Source organism: Aotus nancymaae, unplaced genomic scaffold (assembly GCF_030222135.1).
Source record: "Aotus nancymaae isolate 86718 unplaced genomic scaffold, 86718_ANA_hifiasm-v0.15.2.pri h1tg000015l_0, whole genome shotgun sequence".
Taxonomy (NCBI): Eukaryota; Metazoa; Chordata; class Mammalia; order Primates; family Aotidae; genus Aotus; species Aotus nancymaae.
In genome coordinates, this window is record NW_026988426.1 from 1595775 (window position 1) to 1618236 (window position 22462).

Below are 22462 nucleotides of genomic sequence, written 5' to 3' on the forward strand. Positions count from 1 at the left end.
CCTGAATGTGTCTCTCCTTGCAGGTCAGCCTCACTCTGGGTGAAATAATCCAAGGTGTGAATAGCTCAGATCCAGCCCTGTGTTTCCAGGCCACCCAGACAGCCAGGTATCTCTCCAAACAGACTTCTGCTGTTAGCAGGTTCATAGTTAGCCATGAGGTCCAGTGGCCTATTTGGTTTCTTGGCATTGGCAATATGCCTGTAAAACACACACAAAAGTCTAGCCCATCTACAAGTGAAATGAGATTGCAGTTCTACACTGTCCTTGAGGGCAATTTAAAAGATTCGATGTGTTGTCAGAAATGAATTGCTTAATTTACATTGGCCTCTACAGAAATTTCAGCTTGTAGATAATACCTTAAAGGGGAAAATGTTGCTTGATCACTGCAAAATGCTATCATCTGAACACTAGGATGTAAAATAGCTCAGACCCAGTTATGTGCCTCATCTGATAGTTAGGAATGCCAAGAACATGTATAAAAGGAGGTTCTTTTTTTTCTTTCTTTCTTTTTTGAGACAGAGTCTCACTCTGTCACCCAGGTTGGAGTGTAGTGGCACGATCTTGGCTCTCTGCAACTTCTGCCTACTGAGTTCAAGTGATTCTCCTGCCTCAGCCTCCCAAGAGGCTGGGATTATAGGTGTGTACCACCACACCCTCCAATTTTTGTATTTTTTTGTACAGATGGGGGTTTCACCATGTGGGCCAGGCTGGTCTTGAACTCCTGACCTCAAATGATCTGCCCGCTGCGGCCTCTCAAAGTGGTAGGATTACAGGTGTGAGCCACCGCACCTGGCTGAAAAAAAGGTCCTTAAAACCTCCCTCACATGACCTCCCCCGCCCCACCCTCTCTTTCATTGCATAGGAAAATGCTATCGCAGGAAAAGAACCCCCCTCTGAAATTGGTCGTCGAAGCGGGCCTCATTCCCAGGATGGTGGAGTTCCTGAAGTCATCACGTTACCCTTGCTTGCAGTTTGAGGCCGCCTGGGCCCTCACCAACATTGCTGCAGGGACTTCGGAGCAGACTCGAGCCGTGGTAGAAGGGGGAGCCATCCAGCCCTTGATTGCGCTCCTGTCTTCCCCCAACCTGGCTGTGTGTGAACAGGCAGTATGGGCTCTTGGTAACATAGCTGGTGAGACTCTCCCCTTAACGGGCTAAGAAAAGAGGGGGGCTTTGGTTGGTGGGTATACTCAATGTCCCAGAAACCATTGCCACGTAAATACCTAGAAGTGCTGTCAAGAGTACAATGAGCTATTTCATAACTCAGAACCAGCCCAGGCACGGTGGCTCACAGCTGTAATCTCTGCACATTGGGAGGCCGAGGTGGATGGATCACTTTGAGGTTAGGAGTTCGAGATCAGCCTGGCCAACATGGCGAAACCTCGTCTCTACTAAAATAGAAAAGTTAGCTGGGTGTGGTGGTGTGTGCCCTGTAGTCCCAGCTACTTGGGAGGCTGAGACAGGAGAATCGCTTGAGCCTGGGAGGAGGAGATTGTACCGCTGCACTCCAGTGTGGGCAACAGAGGGAGACTCTGTCTCAAAAAAAAAAACCCTCAAATCCAAGTTTAGAGGCCAGATATTGAAGGTGAAACAGGATGATACAGTGTGTACTGAAGCCATAGGCTAATTAGAGCTGTCAATACCAGGGTCCTACAGCCTCAGGGGTTAGTGGCTTCAAGAACAAGTCTTTGGCTCATGCAGTGTGGGAGTTTATGACAGACCCTGACATAACTCGGGATTCTAGAAGGACTCTGCCTTCAGTGGAAGTTGCTAAGGGAACATGCCAAAAACAAAAACAAAAAAACAAAACTCCTTGGTTTGGGCTAAAAAGCATTCCCTGCAAATGCAATCCAAAGACTCCCTTTCTGAATATGGCGCTCAATGCCGTGTTTCCTTCGGGGTCTAGTGAGTTAGTGCTGTAGGGTTGGAAGCCCTCAGATTCCTGGCTGACATCAATCCAGTAACTTTTTAAGGAAAACTAAGTTGAGTCCCTCAGGATTTTGACAAATTAAGATCAGCCAACTATTAGCATTTTCAAGTTCAGAGAAGCAACAACCCACCATGACTGAGTCAGCAGAAACGGTACGATTAGACCTCCAGGATTTCACATATTGGAATTAGCAAACAGAATGTAAAATAACTGCTAAAACGAAACAACACAAAAATGCTTGCAGAGGCCTAGCGTAGTGGCTCATGCCTTTAATCTCAGCACTATAGGAGGCAGAGGTGGGAGGATTGCTTGAGCCCAGGCGTTTGAGACCAGCCTGGGCAATGTAATGAGATCTCATCTCTACAAAAAATAAAAATATTCACTAGGCATAGTGATGCGTGCCTATAGTCCCGGGGACTCAGGAGGCAGAGGTGGGAGGATTGATTGAGTCCTGGAGGTCGAGACTGCAGTGAGCTATGATCGTACCACTGCACTCCAGCCTGGGCAACAGGGTAAGATCCTATCTTGGGGAAAAAAAAAAAAAAAACGGCTTGCAGAAGGAAAGTACCTACTAGAGAAGCTGTCTCTCATTTTGCTTGGTGTGCAGTAAAGTAGGCAAGACTGGAGGGTACGAAGTGACGCCTTGCCTTATGGTTAACAAATAGAGACTTATGGGTCCAAAATTGTTATCCTAGCTAAGGTAGCCGGTGGCTGGTCTCCAGCACCTACGGATCCCCAGACTGTTCTGAGTTGCATTGGAAGTTATTGCCCTGTGCCAGGGTCTTCTGGGAAGACAACTTGGTCTGCACCAGCCTTCGTCTTCCTAAGAACCATGCTGTGAAATGCCACCAGCCCACCTTGGCTGAGTTGGCTGGCTCTGCTATGCCCATAGCCTCTGCTTCTAACATTGCTGACGAGGGATGCCTGCTTGTTACATCGGGACTGTGCACCCACCCACCACGCCAGACACCCAGAATTGAGTACGTGGCTATACTACCTACTTGCCAAACCCGGGAATGAGTTTTTTTCTCTTGCCCTTTGCACAGACTCTTAAAAAACAGGTCACCCGCTTCAGGATTGTCTTTGTTCTCTCCCTGAATGTCACATTCTGATCTATTTGTAGGTGACGGCCCAGAGTTCAGAGATAAGATCATCTCAAGCAATGCTATCCCACATCTGCTGGCCTTGATTTCACACACCCTACCAGTGAGTGTCTTTTTCTTTCTCTTTATTTTTTTGAATTAAAATTTTAAAATAATTTTAATAGAGATGGGTGTCACTATTCTGCCCAGGCTGGTCTTGAACTCCTGGCCTTAAGCAATTCTCCTACCTCAGCCTCTCACAGTTCTGGGATTATGGACGTGAGCCACAGTACCAGGCCAAGTGAGTGTCTAAATGTGAGAGAACCTAGCTAGATAACAAATTCTAATGTTGGGACATTGGGAAGTACTTTTAAATCAATGCTAGATCATGTGGCTGCTGTCTGGTCTCTTAGGGACTTGAAAACAAGGCTCAGGGCTGGGCACGGCGACTCATGTCTGTGATTCCAGTGCTTGCTAGACCAAGACAGAAGGATCACTTGACACCAAGAGTTCAAAACCAGCCTGGGCAACATAGGTGAGACCCTGCTTCTAAAAATAAAAAAAAAAAATTAGCCAAGTGTGATGGTGTACACCTGTAGTCCCAGCTACTCAGGAGGCTGAGGCAGGAGGATTGCTTGAGCCCAGGAGACGGAGGCTGCAGTGAGCCAATATCACACCACTGCACTCCAACCTGGGTGATAGATTGAGACTCTGTCTCTAAAAAAAAAATAATAATAATAATAGCAAGGCTTAGGACTGAGTATCATTTTAGGTAAAGATTGACTCAGTTCTGTCTTTAGGGACCAGTAGCACTGATCCTTCTCTTTGAGGCACTGGAAGAGGTCCACAAGCTTACCATCTTGTGAAATAGATGGCTGAGATCTCCATTCTAGGATCATAGTTTAACATTTATGCCTAGTGTTCTATTATTGGAACGCTAAGCTTGTGGGAGTTATTTATAACCTGCTCAAGGTCATCACCAAGGTCTGATTTTTCACCACAAAAATGTTGCAACTTCTGGCATCAATGGGTTAATGTCTCACCAGTTCTGTTCATGGGGAACAGGATCTTCTTTTGGGGCTGAGAGTCAAGGTTGGTTGATTGTGGTTGTTGATTGAAGAGGACTTCTGGTTTAGGAACTGGGTTCTAGGTTGGCCTCAAACAAAAAGAATCCAGGGGACTATGTTCAAAGCCTTCAGCTGGGCGCTGTGGCTCATGCCCGTATTCCCAACATTTTGGGAGGCTGAGGCAGGTGGATCACCTGAGGTCAGGAGTTCGAGACCAGCCTGACCAATATGGTGAAACCCAGTCTCTACTGAAAATACAAAAATTAGCTGGGCATATAAGTGGGCGCCTGTAATCCCAGCTACTTGGAGGCTGAGGCAGAAGAATTGCTTAAACCTAGGAGGCGGAAGTTGTAGTGAGCCAAGATTGCGCCCCTGCACTCCAGTCTGGCAATAGAGTGAGACTCTGTCAAAAAAAAACAAAAAAAAAAAAACAAAAAACTTCAAGCTGGAAAGAAAATCTGACATGGTTGAACAAAAAAAAGACTAGCCATGACCCGAGGGGGGTTCCAACTAGAGAACACTTACAATGTCAAGCAGGAAAAGGGCTTAGACACCCTCTTGCTGGCAATGGGGAGGCTTTGGAGGATTTTGAGGCAAGGGAATAAAGTGGTCTGATCTTCCAGAAACACCCATCTGGCTGCCTGCAGTAGAATTATATAGCAGAGGGAGATGGTGAAGCAGGTGGGTCTGGGATGTGGCTATCATAGACATGAAAGGGAGACAGGAAGAAGCCAGGATGCCCCTAGGTTTCAGGTTAGGTTGTTCAGATGACTGTCTTCCTAGAGAAAGGGGAAAAAAAGAAATCGAACCTTTCATTGCAGGGGTTGGGTTGAGGCAAGTTAGAGACACATTACAGCAGAGTGGGGTTGAGAGATGTGCCCCCCTGGTGACCTATTTGTATATATCAGCCAGCTGGGCAAGGTCAACTGGGGCCAGGGGTCACAAACCTGTCCTGACCAGCTGCTTGCTTTGTAAACAAAGTTTTATCAAGCTGGGCATGGTGGTGCATGTCTGTAGTCCCAGCTACTTGGGAAGGCAAGGTGGGAGGATTGCTTGAGATGGAGGCTGCAGTGAGCTATGATTGCATTACTGCACTCTAGCCTGGGTGATGGAGTGAGACCCTGTCTCAAAAAGTTTTACTGGCACACAGCCACGCTCATTTATTTACATACTGTCTAAGCTGCAAGGATAGAGTTGAGTTGTTACCACAGAGGCCACAGGCTGAAAATGTTTACGATCTGGCCCTTTATAAAAAGAGCTTGCCAACCCCTGACCTCGAGTGTGAGGAGGGCCTGGGACCCAGTCCTGTGGGCTCTAAGATTCTAAAGTCGGACAGAGCCTGTCAGAAAGACTGAGTAGCAACAGCTCATTTGGCCGTAGAAAACCAGGCGTGGTGTCATGGTTGCCAAGAAGATCTCTTTCAAAAGGGGAAGGGCTGACTACTAACCACAGCTGAGAGGGACAGTCACTTTAGGACCAAGAAACAGTTGCTGAGTTTGGTGACTTGGAAGGAGCTGATTCCCATTCCTAACCCCAAAGAATTAGGGGCAGAAACATGACTAGAATGGCCTGAAGAACAGCTGGAGGCCAGGCGCTCATGCCTGTAATCCCAGTACTTTGGGAGGCCAAGGAGGGAGGATTCCTTGAACCCAGGAGTTTGAGACCATCCTGGGCAACATAGCAAGACATTGTCTCTACAAAAAAGCATGGCTCGAGCTGTAGCTACTCAGGAGGCTGAGATAGGATCACTTGGGCCTGGGAGGTGGAGGCTATAGTGAGCTATGATCGTGCCACGGCACTGCAGCCTGGGCAACAGAGTGAGACCCTGTCTCAAAAAAAAAAAAAAAAAAAAAACCCAACAGTTGGGAATCTGGGAGGTAGTGAATATAGATGCCTCCTTGAGGATGGACACTGAAAGAGGTGGGGTGATGGCTAAAAGGGGTGGAAGGGGGAGCAGCTGACAGTCCCAGAATGTTGTTTTTTTTTTTTAATTGGTGGGAGTGACTTGGGGTCAGAGGTGATTCTGGGCAGAATCTGTAAAGGCAAAAAGTAAGGGCCAGGTGTGATGACTCACGCCTGTAATCTCAGCACTTTGGGAGGCTGAGGTAGGCAGACCAGTTGAGCCTAGGAGTTGAAGTCCAGACTGGACAACATCGCAAGACCTCCTGTCTCTACAAAACCTAAAACTAATAATCATTAAAGGCCAAAATGGATGGGATTCAGAGGCAGAGTAGGAAGACTTATCCTCAAATAGAAGACCAGAAATATGGGGATGACATGCCGGTGGTGTTCTAGACCAGCGGAAAGACCAGGTAACTCTTGCTTGGGAAAGAACACTTTGAAAGACACAAGGAAGGCTCCACCTAATGTTGGAATGTGAAATATAAAGCTCATTCTGTGTCCCTAATACACATCACTGCCTGGAACACATTTCTATTTGAAGCTCAACGCTCTGATTCAGCCGGGCACACAGCCTGTAATCCCAGCGCTTTGGGAGGCCGAGGCTGAGGCCGGCAGATCACTTGAGGTAAGGAGTTTGAGACCAGCCTGGGCAATATGACAAAACCCCATCTTTACTAAAAATTTTTAAAATGAGCTGGGCGTGTGTGACAGGTGTCTGTAATTGCAGCTACTCAGGAGGCTGAGGCAGGAGAATCGGTTGAATCTGGGAGGCAGAGGTTGCAGTGAGCCAATTTGTGCCACCGCACTCCAGCCTGGGCAACAGAGCAAGCCTGTCCCAATAAATAAATAAATAAATGTAAATGTTAAAAAGTTCTGGTTCATGCTGATCCATGATACTGATTGGAAATGGTAAGAACACACTGCTGTTTGCATTTTCTCTCCTTTACACCGGATGCTGGAGGCAGTCTCCTTGTTACAGATCACATTCCTGCGGAATATCACGTGGACCTTGTCGAACCTGTGCCGAAACAAGAACCCGTACCCTTGTGACACTGCGGTGAAGCAGATACTGCCGGCCCTCCTCCACCTCCTACAGCACCATGACAGCGAGGTTCTCTCTGACGCCTGCTGGGCGCTGTCCTACCTCACTGACAGCTGCAGCAAGCGCATCGGCCAAGTGGTTGACACGGGGGTCCTGCCCAGGCTGGTGGCGCTCATGAACAGCTCAGAGCTCAACGTCTTGGTAAATGTCATCATGGACCCTGCAGATTTGTGTCCTCGAGTCACAGTCAGTTTAGCAGGTTCTGGGGCAAGGCTTGTCATCTGCATTTCCCTGGTCTTTGCTATTGTCTCTCTCTCTTTGCCTTTTTTTTTTTTTTTTTTGAGATAGAGTCTCACTCTTGTCACCCAGGCTGGAATGCAGTGGTGCGATCTCAGCTCACTGCAACCTCCACCTCCTGGGTTCAAGCAATTTTCCTGCCTCAGCCTCCCCAGTAGCTGGGATCACAGGCGCCCACTACCACCATGCCTGGCTAATTTTTGTATTTTTAGTAGAAACAGGATTGCACCAGGTTGGCCAGGATGGTCCTGAACTCCTGACCTCAGGTGATCTGCCCACCTCAGCCTCCCGAAATGCTAGGATGACCGCATGAGCCACTGCGCCCTGCCGCTTTGTTACGTTATTAAACATGTTACCTACATCATACACTGCTTTGAAACGTGGGTGCATTATATGGAAGATGCCTCTGTGCTGCCCGCTCTTGACTTTCCTAATCTTTTACCTACTTTTGCATACTCTGCAGCCTTAGTGATCATCTGTTTTGAGATTAGTATAGGATTTTTCAGATGTCAGGGTTGGTTTGGGGATGGTGCTAGGGGCATGGAGAGCATGAGGTAAGACTAGCTTTTCTTTTTTTTTTTTTTTGGGATGGAGTCTTACTCTGTCACCCAGGCCGGAGTGCAGTGGCATGATCTAGACTCCCTGCATCTTCCATCTCCCGGGTTCAAGCGATTTTCCTGCCTCAGCCTCCCGAGTAGCTGGGACTACAGGTGTGTGCCACCACGCCCAGCTAATTTTTGTATTTTTAGTAGAGATGGGGTTTCACCATATTGGCCAGGCTGGTCTCGAGCTCCTGACCTCAAGTAATCTTCCCACCTCAGACTCCCAAAGTGGAGAAGCAAATTCTATAAGTTGCTTATCCCTGAGTTCTGTGGTCTATTTGGAGCTGCCCTGGTAAGGCCATGACTGGCCTGAAGTACCACTTGTACCTCTCACTTCAGTATCACGTAAGTAGCCTAATAGGCTAGGAACATTCTAGAACTGTTGCTGGACTTCACTGGGGCTGCCACTACAGTGCAGAGAAATCAGAATAAAGCCATCATCAGCCCTTGTAGGAGAGTTGTTGTTTTGAGCCCAATCATAGACGTGTCCTGGGGATCTTCTGAGTTATTGTGAAGGGGTTCCTGACTACACCAAGGAATGCCATTGCGATCTCATTATCTCCAGTTAAATATTCAACAAGCTTGACGCTGCTGCTGAATACTGATTCAGTCATTATTACATGATAGAGGCTATAGTCACCAGGCGCAGTGGCTCACGCCTGTAATCCAGCACTTTGGGAGGCCGAGATGGGTGGATCTCTTGAGGTCAGGAGTTCGAGTCCAGCCTGGCCAACACGGTGAAACCCTGTCTATACTAAAAATATAAAAATTAGCTGGGTGTGGTGGTACATGCCTATAATCCCAGCTACTCAGGAGACTGAGGCAGAATTGCTTGAACTCTGGAGGTGGAGGTTGTAGTGAGCCAAAATCACACCACTGCACTCCAGCCTGGGGGACAGAGCAAGACCCTGACTCAAAAAAAAAAAAAAAAAAAGCTATCATAAATTTAGCATTTGATGATGAAATTGAAATTGAAAGCATATGAAAAGCACAACAGCATTTCTCAATAAGGATATTTCTTGGGTATTTCTATCCCACTTGAGCCAAACAAGTCGGAGGCCTGAAAGTTCCTTTAAATCACACTGAGGTAGCCATGGGCCAGGCGTAGCAGCTGATGATTGTAATGCCAGCACTTTGGGAAGCCAAGGCAGGAAGATCACTTGAGGCCAGCCTGGCCAACATAGCGAGACCCCCGCCTCTATAATAAAATTTAAAAATTAGCTGGGCATGGTGGCACACACCTGTAGTCCCAGATACTTGGGAGGCTGAGGGAAGAGGATCACTTGATCCCAAGAGTTGGAGGCTGCAGTGAGCTCTGATCACGCCGCTGCATTCCAGCCTGGGTAACAGTAAGACCTTACCTCTAAAACAAAAAATAAAAAGGCCATGCATGAGTTGAATAAATAATGATCACAGATATAATTCCTGTGCACAGACTTCCAGACTACCGTCAGCATAGCATGACAATGTTTGGGAGGGAACAGGGGTTGGTGTGATTGTTGCCTTCTCCTGTGACAGACTTGCAATACTTAGACGGCTCGTCTTGTTCTTCCAGACCCCTTCTCTCCGCACCGTGGGGAACATTGTCACGGGCACAGATGAACAGACGCAGAGGGCCATCGACACAGGCATACTGAACGTGCTCCCCCAGCTCCTCCAACACAACAAGCCCTCTATCCAGAAGGAGGCAGCCTGGGCCCTGAGCAACGTGGCAGCAGGGCCCTGTCACCACATCCAGCAGCTGCTTGCCTACGACGTCTTGCCTCCCTTGGTGGCTGTGCTAAAACACGTAAGTGGTGCACACAGGGACCGTGGCAAAGGACTACTTTCCAGTAGCACTGGGTTGAACTCCTTCAGGAATCCAGACATAGGCAAGCAAATTAATTGAGATCACAAGGGAGCTATGAAACCTGAGATTCCTAGGTCTGCCTGAGAAAAGGAACGGGGCATTCTATTCTGAAGAACCCATTCAAGATCTGAAAACTGTGGCTGGGCGCGGTGGTCAGGCTGGACTCAAACTCCTGACCTCAGGTAATCTGCCTGCCTCAGCCTCCCCAATGTGGTGAAACCCCATCTCTACTAAAGATACAAAAAATTAGCCGGGTGTGGTGGTGGGCACCTGTAGTCCCAGCTACTGGGGAGGCTGAGGCAGGAGAATCGCTTGAACCTGGGAGGCGGAAGTTGCAGTGAGCTGAGCTCGTGCCACTGCACTCCAGCCTGGACAACAGAAGTGAAACTCTGTCTCAAAAAAAAGATTTGAAAGATGGAAGAAGCATTGTTCAGTGACAAAGCGACCCATGGCTCAAACATCCAGAAAGCTCTTGAGCTAGTAAATATTGGCTTATGTCTAAGTGGTGGTGAAAGAATGTGCCGTCTATTCTCTCCCTACCAAAAGAGGGTGGAGTTTTTGTTTTTAGGAGGAAAACCCTATCAAGGCTATGGTGATACCATACACTGAAGGGAAGCCAAGTTAAGTTGATTAAAGTGGCAATATCAACAAAATTCTAATCTAAACATAGAAATACAATAAAGCAGACTGAGCACAGTGGCTCATGCCTGTAATTCTAACGTTTTGTGAGGCTGAGTAGGGTGGATAGTTTGAGCTCAGGAGTTCGAGACCAACCTGGGCAATGTGGCAAAACTTCATCTTTACAAATTATATATATATATGTGTACACACACACACACACACACACACACACACACAAAGTAGCCAGGCCTGGTGGCATATGCCTGTAGTCCCAGTTACTTGGGAGGCTAAGGTGGGAGGATCTATTGAGCCTGGGAGGTCAAGGTTGCAATGAACTAGCATCACACCACTGCACTGCAGCCTGTGTGACAGAGTGAGACCCTGTGTCAAAAAAAAGAAGAAAGAAAAAAGGGCCAGGCACAGTGGCTCATACCTGTAATCCCAGCACTTTGGGAAGCTGAGGCAGGTGAACCACCTGAGGTCAGGAGTTCAGGACCAGCCTGGCCAACATGGTGAAACCCTGTCTCTACTAAAAATACAAAAAATTATCTGGGCGTGGTAGTGGGCACTTGTAATCCCAGCTACTTGGGAGGCTAAGACAGGAGAATTGCTGGAACCTGGGAGGCAGAGGTGGCAGTGAGCCGACATCATGCCACTGCACTCCAGCCTGGGCAACAAGAGTGAAACTCCATCTCTTAAAAAGAAAAAAGAAAAAAGCTTCATTCTTCTGATTTGCAGTCCCCTTTCGCAGGAGCAATGACTATCCTTTGCATTTTTCTTTTTGCCACCTTTAAAGAATTGAGCTGTGTTTAAACCATCTGTAGTCAGGAGTGGTTACCTTGGGCTGGGGGTGGGGAGGCAGGTGGAGTCCCATGGGGGTGAGGAGAAGCTACTGGCAGTGTTCCTGTTCTCAGGTTGGGTAGTGGGTTCCCAGGGGTGCATCAGGTATGACAGGCTAGGCGAGAAAGGCCAGGCGTGTCACCCAAATGATAGCTTCTTCCAATCTATTCAGTGCTTTTTGTCCTGCACTCCCCTGTGAATCTGTACATATTTTAGTGAGAAATGTCTAGTCATGAACCAAAGAGCATTTATATTTCAAGTGGTGTCTTTTGAACTAGAACTTGATTGGAGCCGTAAGTTATTTGTTTTGTGTTTTTACACTGAGGTCAGTTTTCCCCAGCCATAAAATGGGAATAATAAAATAGGAATAGAAAAATAGAAGATAAACTCCTCCCATATCTCTGGGCCAAGTATACTTTACAAATGCAAAGATTTATTGAGTAATCTTCCTTTCTTTCTTTCTCTCTCTCTTTCTTTCTTTCTTTCCTTCTTTCTTTCTTTTTTTTTGATACAGAATCTTGCTGTGTTGCCCAGGCTGGAGTGCAGTGGCACGATCTTAGCTCACTGCAACCTTTGCCTCCCAGGTTCAAGCAATTTTCCTGCCTTAGCCTCCTGAGTAGCTGGGATTACAGGTGCACACCGCCACGCCTGGCTAACTTTGTGTTTTTAGTAGAGACAGTGTTTTACCATGTTGCCCAGGCTGGTCTTGAACTCCTGAGTCCAGGCAATCTGCCTGCCTCAGCCTCCCAAAGTGCTGGGATTGCAGGTGTGAGCCACCACACCCAGCCCATTGAGCGATATTTCTAGGCTCTTTCTCTGTCACCTCTGGACTGGCTTGGTCCCTCAGGCTTTATCTGTGTTCCCAGCCTTTATAGCTTCTTGTCCAAAGTTTTACTAGATCAGAAAGACTAGAAATGCAGACATAGGTCACTATCATCTAAAACCCCAAGCATAACTCCGTCTATGTAGATTACCTGGATTGGTTAATGTCAGTTTCATTTTCCTATAGCCTGATGTGGGCAAATGAGCCTATTTAATCTTAGAGCCTCCCTTTAAGATCCCATCTCAGTCTGTCTGCCTGCTTCTTAGCTTTTCAAAGACGTCGTCTTCTGATCAAAAGCTAGAGACAGGGGCTGGGCATGAGGGCTCACGCCTGTAATCCCAGCACTTTGGGAGGCTGAGATGGGAGGCTCACTTGAGGTCAGGAGTTCGAGACCAGCCTGGCCAACATGATGAAGCCCTGTCTCTACTAAAAGTACAAAAATTAGCCAGGCATGGTGGCAGGTGCCTGTAATCCCAGTTACTCAGGAGGCTGAGGTCGGAGAATCTCTTGAATCTAGAAGGTGGAGGTTGTGGTGAGCTGAGATTGCACCACTGCACTCCAGCCTGGGAGACAGAGTGAGCTGTGAGGGTGGGGGGTGGGTGGGGAAGAAAAAGAACTAGAGGCAGATAGCCAAGGCGTTCTATGTAAATGGTACAGGCATTCCTGGCTGTCACCAGGCTCCCTAGAAAGTGAACCAAGTTGGTGTCACTATATTTACGTTCTTCAGGACCTGTAGAGAATGTAAACGTTCTTGTTCTGCAGGGAGAATTTAAAGTCCAGAAAGAGGCTATCTGGACGGTGGCAAACTTTGTAACGGGGGCCACCATGGATCAGCTGATCCAGCTCGTCCATTCTGGGATCCTGGAGCCCCTGGTGAATCTGCTCACCGCCCCAGATGTTAAAATTGTTCTCATCATCCTCGATGTCATCTCTTTCATCCTCGAGGTGAGATGTCCTGAACAGGTTGGTTTGTAAATAGCTGTCTCCAACTGGATGAAGACATTTAATTTGGCTCGTAAAACCCAAGTTGCACTTTGGGAGGCCGAGGCAGGTGGATCACCTGAGGTCGGGAGTTTGAGACCAGCTGGGCCAACACAGTGAAACCCGTCTCCACTAAAAATACAAAAATTAGCTGGTAGTGCATGCCTGCATCCCCAGCTACTCAGAAGGCTGAGGTGGGAGAATCACTTGAATCCAGGAGGCGGAGGTTGCAGTGAGCTGAGATCGTGCCACTGCACTCCAGCCAGGGTGACAGAGCCAGACTCTGTCTCAAAACAAAACCCAAGTTGGATTATTTCTGTTCCCCTAATCCCTCCTCCCTCCTCTGTCCATGTGTCCTGTGGATAAACACAAAAAGAGCCATTTTGAAGGACCATTGTCTTCATTTTCTCAAACTAATGTCTATGTGCCAGGTATTTTTTTCAGATGCTCAGACTATGACAGTGCAAAGTCCTTGCTGTAATGGACATTATGTATGAGGAGAGAAACAGAGGACAGATGCATCGGGGAGGGAGTTATGGATAAAGTAAATCCGATAAAGGGGCAGTCACTAATAGCTCAGGTTGGGGAGTGGCTGTAGCTATCTTTATTTATTGAGAGAGAGAGAGACAGGATCTCTGCTCTGTCGCCCAGGTTGGAGTGCTGTGATCTTAGCTCACTGCAGCCTTGATATCCCAGCTCAAGCAATCCTCCACCTCAGCCTCCAGAATCCCTGGCACTACAGCCAGATGCCACCACGCCTAGCCAGTGTTTGTATTTTTAGTAGAGACAGGGTCTCACTGGCTGTTCTCTAACTCCTGGGCTCAAGTCATCCTCCTGCCTCAGCCTCCCAAAGAGCTAGCATTACAAGTGTGAGCCACCATGCCTGGCCAAGAGGATTGGCTTCTCAGGTGGCTCACACAGTGCTGAGAAGTCACTTGTACACGTGGCCCCTCTCCATTGGGGTGGCTGAGTGTTCTCACGTCACAGCCGCTGCCTTCCTATGGAGCAAGGGGTCTTAAAACAAGGCAAGGGTCTCAGTGTCCTTTGCGGCATGACCTTGGAGGTCACATTATGTCACTTTTATAACATTTTATTGGTTACACAGGTCACCATGATTCACTGTGAGTGGGGAACTACACAGGTTTTGAGCATCAGGAGTCAGGGATCATCAGGGCAATCTTGGAGGCTAGCTAGATTCATTTGGTTAGGGTCCTTTGCAAAATCACTATTTTTTGAGCTGGGAGTGATGGCTCACGCCTGTAATCCCAGCCCTTTGGGAGGCCGAGGCATGTGGATCAGCTGAGGTCAGGACTTCAAGACAAGCCTGGCCAGCATAGTGAAACCCCATCTCTATAAAACAAAGAGAAAAAAAAAGGAAATTAGCCAGGTGTGGTGGCTCATGCCTGTAATCCCAGCTACTCAGGAGGTTGAGGCATGAGAATGATTTGAACCAGGAGGTGAAGGTTGCAGTAAGCCGAGATTACACTACTGCACTCCAGCTTGGGCAACAGACCAAGGCTCTGTCTCTGAAAGTAAAAATTTAAAAATAAATATATTTTGAAACAGGATCTCATGCTGTCACCCAGGCTGGAATGCAGTGGTGTGAGCTCAGCTCACAGCAGCCTCAACCTCTGGGCTAAGCTTATCCTCCAACCTCAGCCTTCCAAGCAGCTGGGATTATGGGCTTGTGCTACCACACCCAGCTAATTTATGTATTTTTAGTAGATACCAGGTCTTGCTATGTTGCCCAGGCTGGTCTTAAACTCCTGGGCTCAACTGATCCTCTCACCTTGGCCTACCAAAGTGCCGGGATTACAGGAATGGGCCACTGTGCCCAGCTTAGTTAAGGTCCTTTTATAGGTGACAAAACCATCTGAAAAGCTTCAAAGTGACACCAGGGAGCTCCCTTTCGAAGCCCACTTTAAGCATCTTTTTAATGTAACTGTCTTGAAAAGAACAATTTGAGTCAAGACTAGATTTGAAACTCAACCCAACGGCACCCTGCAACTTGGAGCAAACCACACAGATATTTGGATCAAGTGCAGTGGTTCATGCTTGTAATCATAGCACTTTGGGAGGCAGAGGCGGGCAGATCACCTGAGGACAGGAGCTCAAGACCAGCAGGGCCAACATGGTGAAACCTGCTCTCTACAAAAATATTTTAAAAATCAGCCAGGCATGGTGGCGTGCACCTGCAGTCCCAACTACTTGGGAGGCTGAGGTAGGAGAATCTCTTGAACCTGGGAGGTGGAGAGTGTAGTGAGCGGAGATTATACCACTGCACTCCAGGCTGGGTGATAGAGCGAGACTGTCTCAAAAAAAAAAGATTTGGGCCAAGTGCAGTGGCTCATGTCTGTAATCCAGCACTTTGGGAGGCTGAGGCAGGAGGATCGCTTGAGACCCGGAGTTGGAGACTAATCTAGGTAATGCGGTAAGATACTGTCTCTACACAAAATGTTAACAAAATTATGATACCTTCCGAGTCTTTCCTATGTATCTTCTTGTATTTTTTTGAGACTGAGTCTCATGCCGTCATCCAGGCTGGAGTGCAGTGGCACAGCCTCAGTCACTGTAACCACTGCTTCCCATTTCAGGCATTCTTGTGCCTCAACCTCCTGAGTAGCTGGGATTACAGGCACTGCACCATGCCCAGCTACTTTTGCATTTTTAGTAGAGATGGGGTTTTACCATGTTGGCCAGGCTGGTCTTGAACTCCTGACCTCAAGTGATCCACCTGCCTTGGCCTCCCAGAGTGCTGGGATTCCAGCCATGAGCCACTGTGCCTGGCCCTGCCCTGTATTTATGATATATGTCTATATATCATGGATACCTGGAATGGGAGGAAGATCATGTAATTTTCAACCAACGTGGGAAAAGCAAAACTGCAGCTACCCCTTCTGGAATAGTAGCCTTTGGTCTGCTTCTACTGAGGGCAGCTCCCTTGAGGGCTGGCAGAGGTCCTGCTGGGGGTCTCATGTGCCCTTGTACTTGGTCACAGGCGGCAGAGAAACTGTCTGAGAAGGAAAACGTGTGTCTTCTGATAGAAGAACTTGGTGGAATTGATAGAATTGAAGCTTTACAACTGCATGAGAACCGTCAGATTAGCCTGTTGGCTTTGAACATCATCGAGAAGCACTTTAGCGAGGTAAGTGACTTAGGAGTGCAAAGGAGTGTCCAGGGGTCCTGGTAGGGCCACCTCTGCAGAGGGTCACCCTGCCAGGGTCTGGGCTGTTGGTTGTGGCAGATGACTGGGCAGGTGGGCTTCTGTCCTGCCCCATCCTCCGAAGTTAATGTGTTTCCCCTACCCTTGCTGTATCGGGTCACCTTCTTGGTGCCTGGAAGTTCTTCTAACACCTCGGGAGCTTGTCCTGCTGCCTCTGACTTAAAACTTCACTCTACTGGTCTCCTTTTTGGGAGATGTATGGCAGGGGAGAGGATTTGGTGCTAAAGTGACCTTTTATTTTTTTCTGTTTTTATTTTATTTTTATTTTTGAGATAGCCTCACTCTGTTGCCCAGGCTGGAGGACAGTGGCGTGATCTCGGCTCACTGCAACCTCCGCCTCCCGGATTCAGTTGATCCTTGAGCCTCAGCCACTCCAGTAGCTGGGATTAGAGGGATGTACCGCCACATCCAGCTAATCTTCAGTAGAGATGGGGTTTCCCTGTGTTAGCCAGGCTGATCTCAAACTCCTGGTCTCAAATGATCCACCTGCCTCGGCGTCATCCCAAAGTGCTGGGATGACGGGCATAAGCCACCATGCCCAGCCCATCTCCACAGCGTTTTTAACTTCCCAAATGGAAACTCCCTACCTATTAACTACAAAGTCCCCAACACACCTTTCTCCCAGCCCTTAGTAACTATCATTTAGCTTTCTGTCTCTATGAACTTGACTATTCTAGGGACATCATGAGTGGGATTGCACAGTATCTGTCCTTTGGTGACTGATAGATTTCCACTTGGCATACTGTCTTCAGGGTTCATCCATGTCGTAGCACGCATCGGGATTTCTTTCCTTTTTAAGGCTGAATAATATTTCATTGAATGTATATGCCACATTGTATTTATTCATTCACCTGTGAATGGATAAGTGAGTCTCTTCTACCATTTGGCTATGGGGAAAACACTGCTATGTATTTATTCATTCATCTGTCAAAGGATATGTGAGTTGCTTCTACTATTTGCCTGTGCTATGAACCTGGATGTGTTAGCCTGTTAGAGTCCCTGCGTGAATTTTTTTTTCAATGGAGTTTTGCTTTTGTTGCCCAGGCTGGAGTGCAGTAATGCAATCTCGGCTCACCACAATCTCCATCTCCCAGGTTCAAGTGATTCTTCTGCCAAGGCCTCCTAAGTAGCTGGGGTTACAGGCATGTGCCACCATGCCCACCCAATTTTGTATTTTTAGTAGAGAGGGGGTTTCTCCATGTTGGTCAGGCTGGTCTTGAACTGCTGACCTCAGGTGATCCGCCCACCTTGTCCTCCCAACGTGCTGGGATTACAGGTGTGAGCCACCACGCCTGGCTGCATTTTTTTTTTCAAGACAGGGTCTTGCTCTGTTGTGCAGGCCGGAAGGCAGTGGCCGCAATGATAGCTCACTGTAGCCTTGACCCCCTGGGCTCAAGCAATCCTCCCACCTCAGCCTCCCAAGTAGCTGGGACTACAGGCATGACTCGCCATGCCGGCAGCTAACTTTTCTATTTTTTTTTTTTTTTTGTAGAGATGGGGTTTCTCCGTGTTGCCCAGATGGGTCTCAAACTCCTGAGCTCAAGCAAGCCACCCCTCTTAGCCTTGCAAAGTGCCGGGACTACAGGCATGTGCCACCACGCCTGGCCCTATTCTTTGGAGTATATACCCAGAAGTGGAATTGCTAGATGATATGGTAGTTCCGTTATGGATTTGTGAAGAACTACCATGCTCTTTTTCCATAGTAGAAGTACCATTTCACTTCCCTACCAAGGATGTACAAGGATTCCAGTTTATCCACACTCTTGCCAACACTTGTTATTTTCTGGGTGTTTTGGTAGTAGCTATCCTCATGGGTATAAAGTGGTATCTCATTGTGGTTTGATTTTCACTCATATCAGATACTTTTATACGAGGAAGGCAACCTCATATTTATTACATGACCAGATAAAAGTCAGTGAAGTTGATGTGTAGTATACCTGAGTGAGAGGCAACAAGAAGGTATTGGGGAAGGGAGGAAAAAGGGTGGGGGGGGGGCCCTTCCTGTGGTGAACTGACAGAACCTTCTAAGATGAGCTGCCAGTATACCCCATGGATGGGGCAGTGCCATGTGAAGGCATGCTAGCTGACCAACAGAAAAGGCAGGGTGACGGACTGACACTAAGCTGTCAAAGGTGACTTATCAGCAAAATACAGGACTATACAATCAATATGACCTGGTCATATTGATTGTATGCTGGTGGATGCTGTGGTTAGCTAGGGCAGTTAATCTTGATTTAGGACCACAGAAGATGCTCTCGGCTGGGAGCGGTGACTCACGTCTGTAATCCCAGCACTTTAGGAGGCTGAAGCAGGCTGATCACTTGAGGGTCAGGAGTTTGAGACCAGCCTGGCCAACATGGTGAAACCCTGTCTCTACTGAAAATACAAAATTAGCTTGGCGTGGTGGTGTGTGCCTGTAATCCCAGCTACTCAGGAGGCTGAGGCAGGAGAATCACTTTAACCTGGTAGGCGGACGTTGCAGTGAGCCAAAATCGCGCCATGGCACTCCAGCCTGGGCGACAGACAGAGCAAAACTTCATCTAAAAACAAAAACAAAAACAAAAACAAACAAACAAAAAAAAAACTCAAGTCAGGTGCGGTGGCTCACGCCTGTAGTTGCAGCACTTTGGGAGACTAGGTGGGTGGATTGCTTAAGCCCAGGAGTTCGAGACCAGCCTGGCCAAGATAGCATGAACCCATCTCTATAAAAAATTTAAAAATTAGCCAGGCGTAATGGCATGTGCCTGTAATCCCAGTTACTCGGGAGACTGAAACGGGAGGACTGCTTGATCCCAGGAGGTGGAGGCTGCAATGAGTTGTGATTGTGCACCTGCATTCTAACCTGGACAACAGAGCAACGCTGTCTCAAAAAAATAAAAAAGATGACCTAGAATGGTGATAATGTGATAAGCATCTTCTAGGTTAAGGGTTCCTATGAAAACCTCGTAAAAAAGAGACTTGGCCGGGCAAGGTGGTTCACGGTTGTAATCCCAGCACTTTGGGAGGCCAAGGCGGTGGATCACCTAAGGTCAGGAGTTTGAGACCAGCCTGGCCAACATGGCAAAACCTGGTCTCTACTGAAAATGCAAAAATTAGCTGGACATGGTGATGTATGCCTGTAATCCCAGCTACTCGGGAGGCTGAGACAAGAGAATCGCTTGAACACAGGAGGCAGAGGTCGCAGTGAACCAAGATCACTCCACTGCACTCCAGCCTTAGGTGACAGAGGAAGGCTCTGTCTCGAAAAAAAAAAAAAAAAGACTCCTCTCTCAAAGAGGGTTGAATCCCTGGGGCTTATCCAAGAACTCCAGGTTAAAGACTTCTCGTCTAGAAATGGTAGCTATTCTCATCATCTCCTTCCTCATTGCCAGGATGGTGTTCTAGTACACCAAACTGCATTTAAAAACAAGCTAGTCACAAAAGGACAAATGTGCGATTCCACTTACATGTGGTACCTAGAGTCGTCAAATTTGTAGAGACAAAGTAGAATGGTGGTTGCCAGGTGCAGGGTGGAGGAGGAAATGAGGAGTGATTTAATACAGTGGTCCCCAGCTTTTTAAATTTATTTATTTTGAGACAGAGTCTCACTCTGTCGCCCAGGCTGGAGTGCAGTGGCACGATCTCGGCTCACTGCAACCTCCACCTCCCAGATTCAGGCAATTCTCCTGCCTCAGCCTCCTGAGTTGCTGGGATTACAGGCATGTGCCACCATGCCCAGCTAATTTTTGTATTTTTAGTAGAGACAGGGTTTCACCATGTTGGTCAGGCTGGTCTCGAACTTCTGACCTCATGATCCACCCGACTCGGCCTCCCAAAGTGCTGGGATTACAGGTGTGAACCACCGTGCCCGACCCCATGCCCAGCCTTTTTAACACTAGGGACCAGTTTTTATGAAAGACAAATTTTCCACTGACTTTGGGGTGAGGGGATGGTTTCAGGAAGAGCATTATATTTATTGTGGACTTTATTTCTATGATTACATGGTAATATATAATAAAATAATTACACAACTCATCATAATGTAGAATCGATGGGAGCCCTAAGCTTTATTCCTGCAACTAGATGGTCCCATCTAGGCGTGATGGGAGACCGTGACAGATCGGGAGGCATTAGATTCTCATAAGGAGCAGGCAACCTACATCTCTCTCAGGCACAGTTCACAATAGGGTTCATACTCCTATGAGAATCTAATGCTGCAGCTGATCTGACAGGAGGCGGAGCTCAGGTGGTCATGTGAGCCATGGGCAGTGACTGTAAATACAGAGGAAGCTTATTTTGCTGCCCTGCTGCTCACCTCCTGCTGTGTGGCCCAGTTCCTAACAGGCCATGGACAGGGGGTTGGGGACCCCTGATTTAATAGATGCTAAGCTTCCGTTGTACAAGATGAAACAGTTCTAGAGGTGGGTGGTGGTGGTGGTTGCACAGTCACACTGAGGTGACTGTACTTAATTAATTCAATGTGAATGTACTTAATGACTTAGACACGGTGAAGAGGGTGGATTTTGTCAAATGTGCAGTGATGATGTGCTGAGAAGCCTGGAGGTATAACAGTTTGTTCTCTCCTGAAGGAAGAAGATGAGAGCCTAATGTTACTGAGCCAAGTCATAGACCAAGATTGTGAATTTATAAATTGTGACTGCTTAGCAAAAAAATAGCCAAGCTCCATTACTCCCAACCCAACAACCCAATGCCAGTGGATAACCTCTTTAAGAAGCAGCAGCCCTATATCTTAGTGTAACCCAAATGTAAAGCTTTTAAACTTAACATTAATAAAATATTCAGCATGTACACCTTTCTCTATCTGAACTTCAGATAAACCACTTGCATCTTAAAACCATGTGGAATTCATCTCCTAAGAACATTTGTTTAGGCTGGGTATAGCAGCTCATGCCTGTAATCTCAGCGCTTTGGGAGGCCAAGGCAGGTGGATCATCTGAGGTCAGGAGTTCAAGACCAGCTTGGATAACATGGTGAAATCCTGTTTCTACTAAAAAGACAAAAACTTAGCTGGGGGTGGTGGTGTGTACCCATAATCCCAACTACTTGAGAGGCTGAGGCAGGAGAATCACTTGAACCCGGGAGGTGGAGGTTGCAATGAACCAAGATCATGCCATTGCACTCCAGCCTGGGCAACAAGAGTGAAACTGTCTCAAAAAAATAAAAATAAACATTTGCTCAGTAATTGGCTTTTAAAAGGTCTTAAAGTAAAACCTTCAAGACCGTAGAATGGTGTTATAACTATCTGGATGACTGTTTTTCTTCTTTTTATTTTTTCTTTTTTGAGATGGAGTTTCACTCTTGTCACCCAGGCTGGAGTGCAGTGGTATGATCTCAGCTCACTGCAACCTCCATCTCCCAGGTTCAAGCGATTCTTCTACCTCAGCCTCCCAAATAGCTGGGACTATAGGTACCTGCCACCACACCCAGCTAATTTTTGTATTTTTAGTAAAAGAGATGGCATTTTGGCCAGGCGTGGTGGCTCACACCTGTAATCTAAGCACTTTGGAGGCCAAGGTGGGCAGATCACCTGAGGTCGGGCGTTCAAGACCAGCCTGACCAACATAGTGAAACCCCGTCTTTAAAAAAAAAAAAAAAAAAAAAGATGGGGTTTCACCACGTTGACCAGGCTGGTCTTGAACTCCTGATCTCCAGTGATCCACATGCTTCAGCTTCCCAGAGTGCTGAGATTATAAGTGTGAGCCACCGCGCCTGGCCTCTGGACAGACTTCGACTTGAGGATACCGTATCATTGGTTCTTGGTGCTGCAGGAGTAGTGTTACTGGCTTGCTTTCCTCTGGCAATTAACATCCTGACATTGATAAGATCAAAGATGATCGTCTGTAGAAACTCAATCTCTCTTACCCTTCCTAGAAAGTTCAAGAGACAACATGTGTGTGTGGATTTAAGCCATCATCTATAGTTCAGGGCAGTGCCACCACACACAGCTAACTTTTTAAAGAATTCTGTAGAGATGGGGTCTCATTATGTTGTCCAGGTTAGTCTTGAACTCCTGACCTCAAGCTATCCCCTCCCCTTGGCCTCCCAAAGTGCTGGGTTTATAGGTATGAGCCACTGCACCTGGCCTACATTTTATATTTGAACCATGACTTTCCTATATACTTTGTTTTCATAACTTAAATGAACTTTGATACAATGTATACATTTTATAGAGCTAAAGATATTTAAAGCAAGGGAGGACTGGTG

The 22462-nt window shown here is 47.3% G+C and overlaps 1 protein-coding gene across 1 annotated transcript in view; it reads left to right on the forward strand.

Annotated features, from left to right (window-relative positions):
- The window catches only part of KPNA7 (karyopherin subunit alpha 7), a 34977-nt gene extending 13935 nt beyond the window's left edge, over positions 1-21042 (forward strand). Inside the window, exons 4-11 of the mRNA XM_012455457.3 lie at positions 24-106; positions 863-1131; positions 3053-3135; positions 6960-7223; positions 9477-9710; positions 12817-12999; positions 16034-16180; positions 20827-21042. Coding sequence (XP_012310880.2) covers positions 24-106; positions 863-1131; positions 3053-3135; positions 6960-7223; positions 9477-9710; positions 12817-12999; positions 16034-16180; positions 20827-20913 — 1350 coding nt within the window. The 3' untranslated portion in view covers positions 20914-21042. The remainder of the gene's footprint in view (positions 1-23; positions 107-862; positions 1132-3052; positions 3136-6959; positions 7224-9476; positions 9711-12816; positions 13000-16033; positions 16181-20826) is intronic.
- Positions 21043-22462: the final 1420 nt, after the last annotated feature.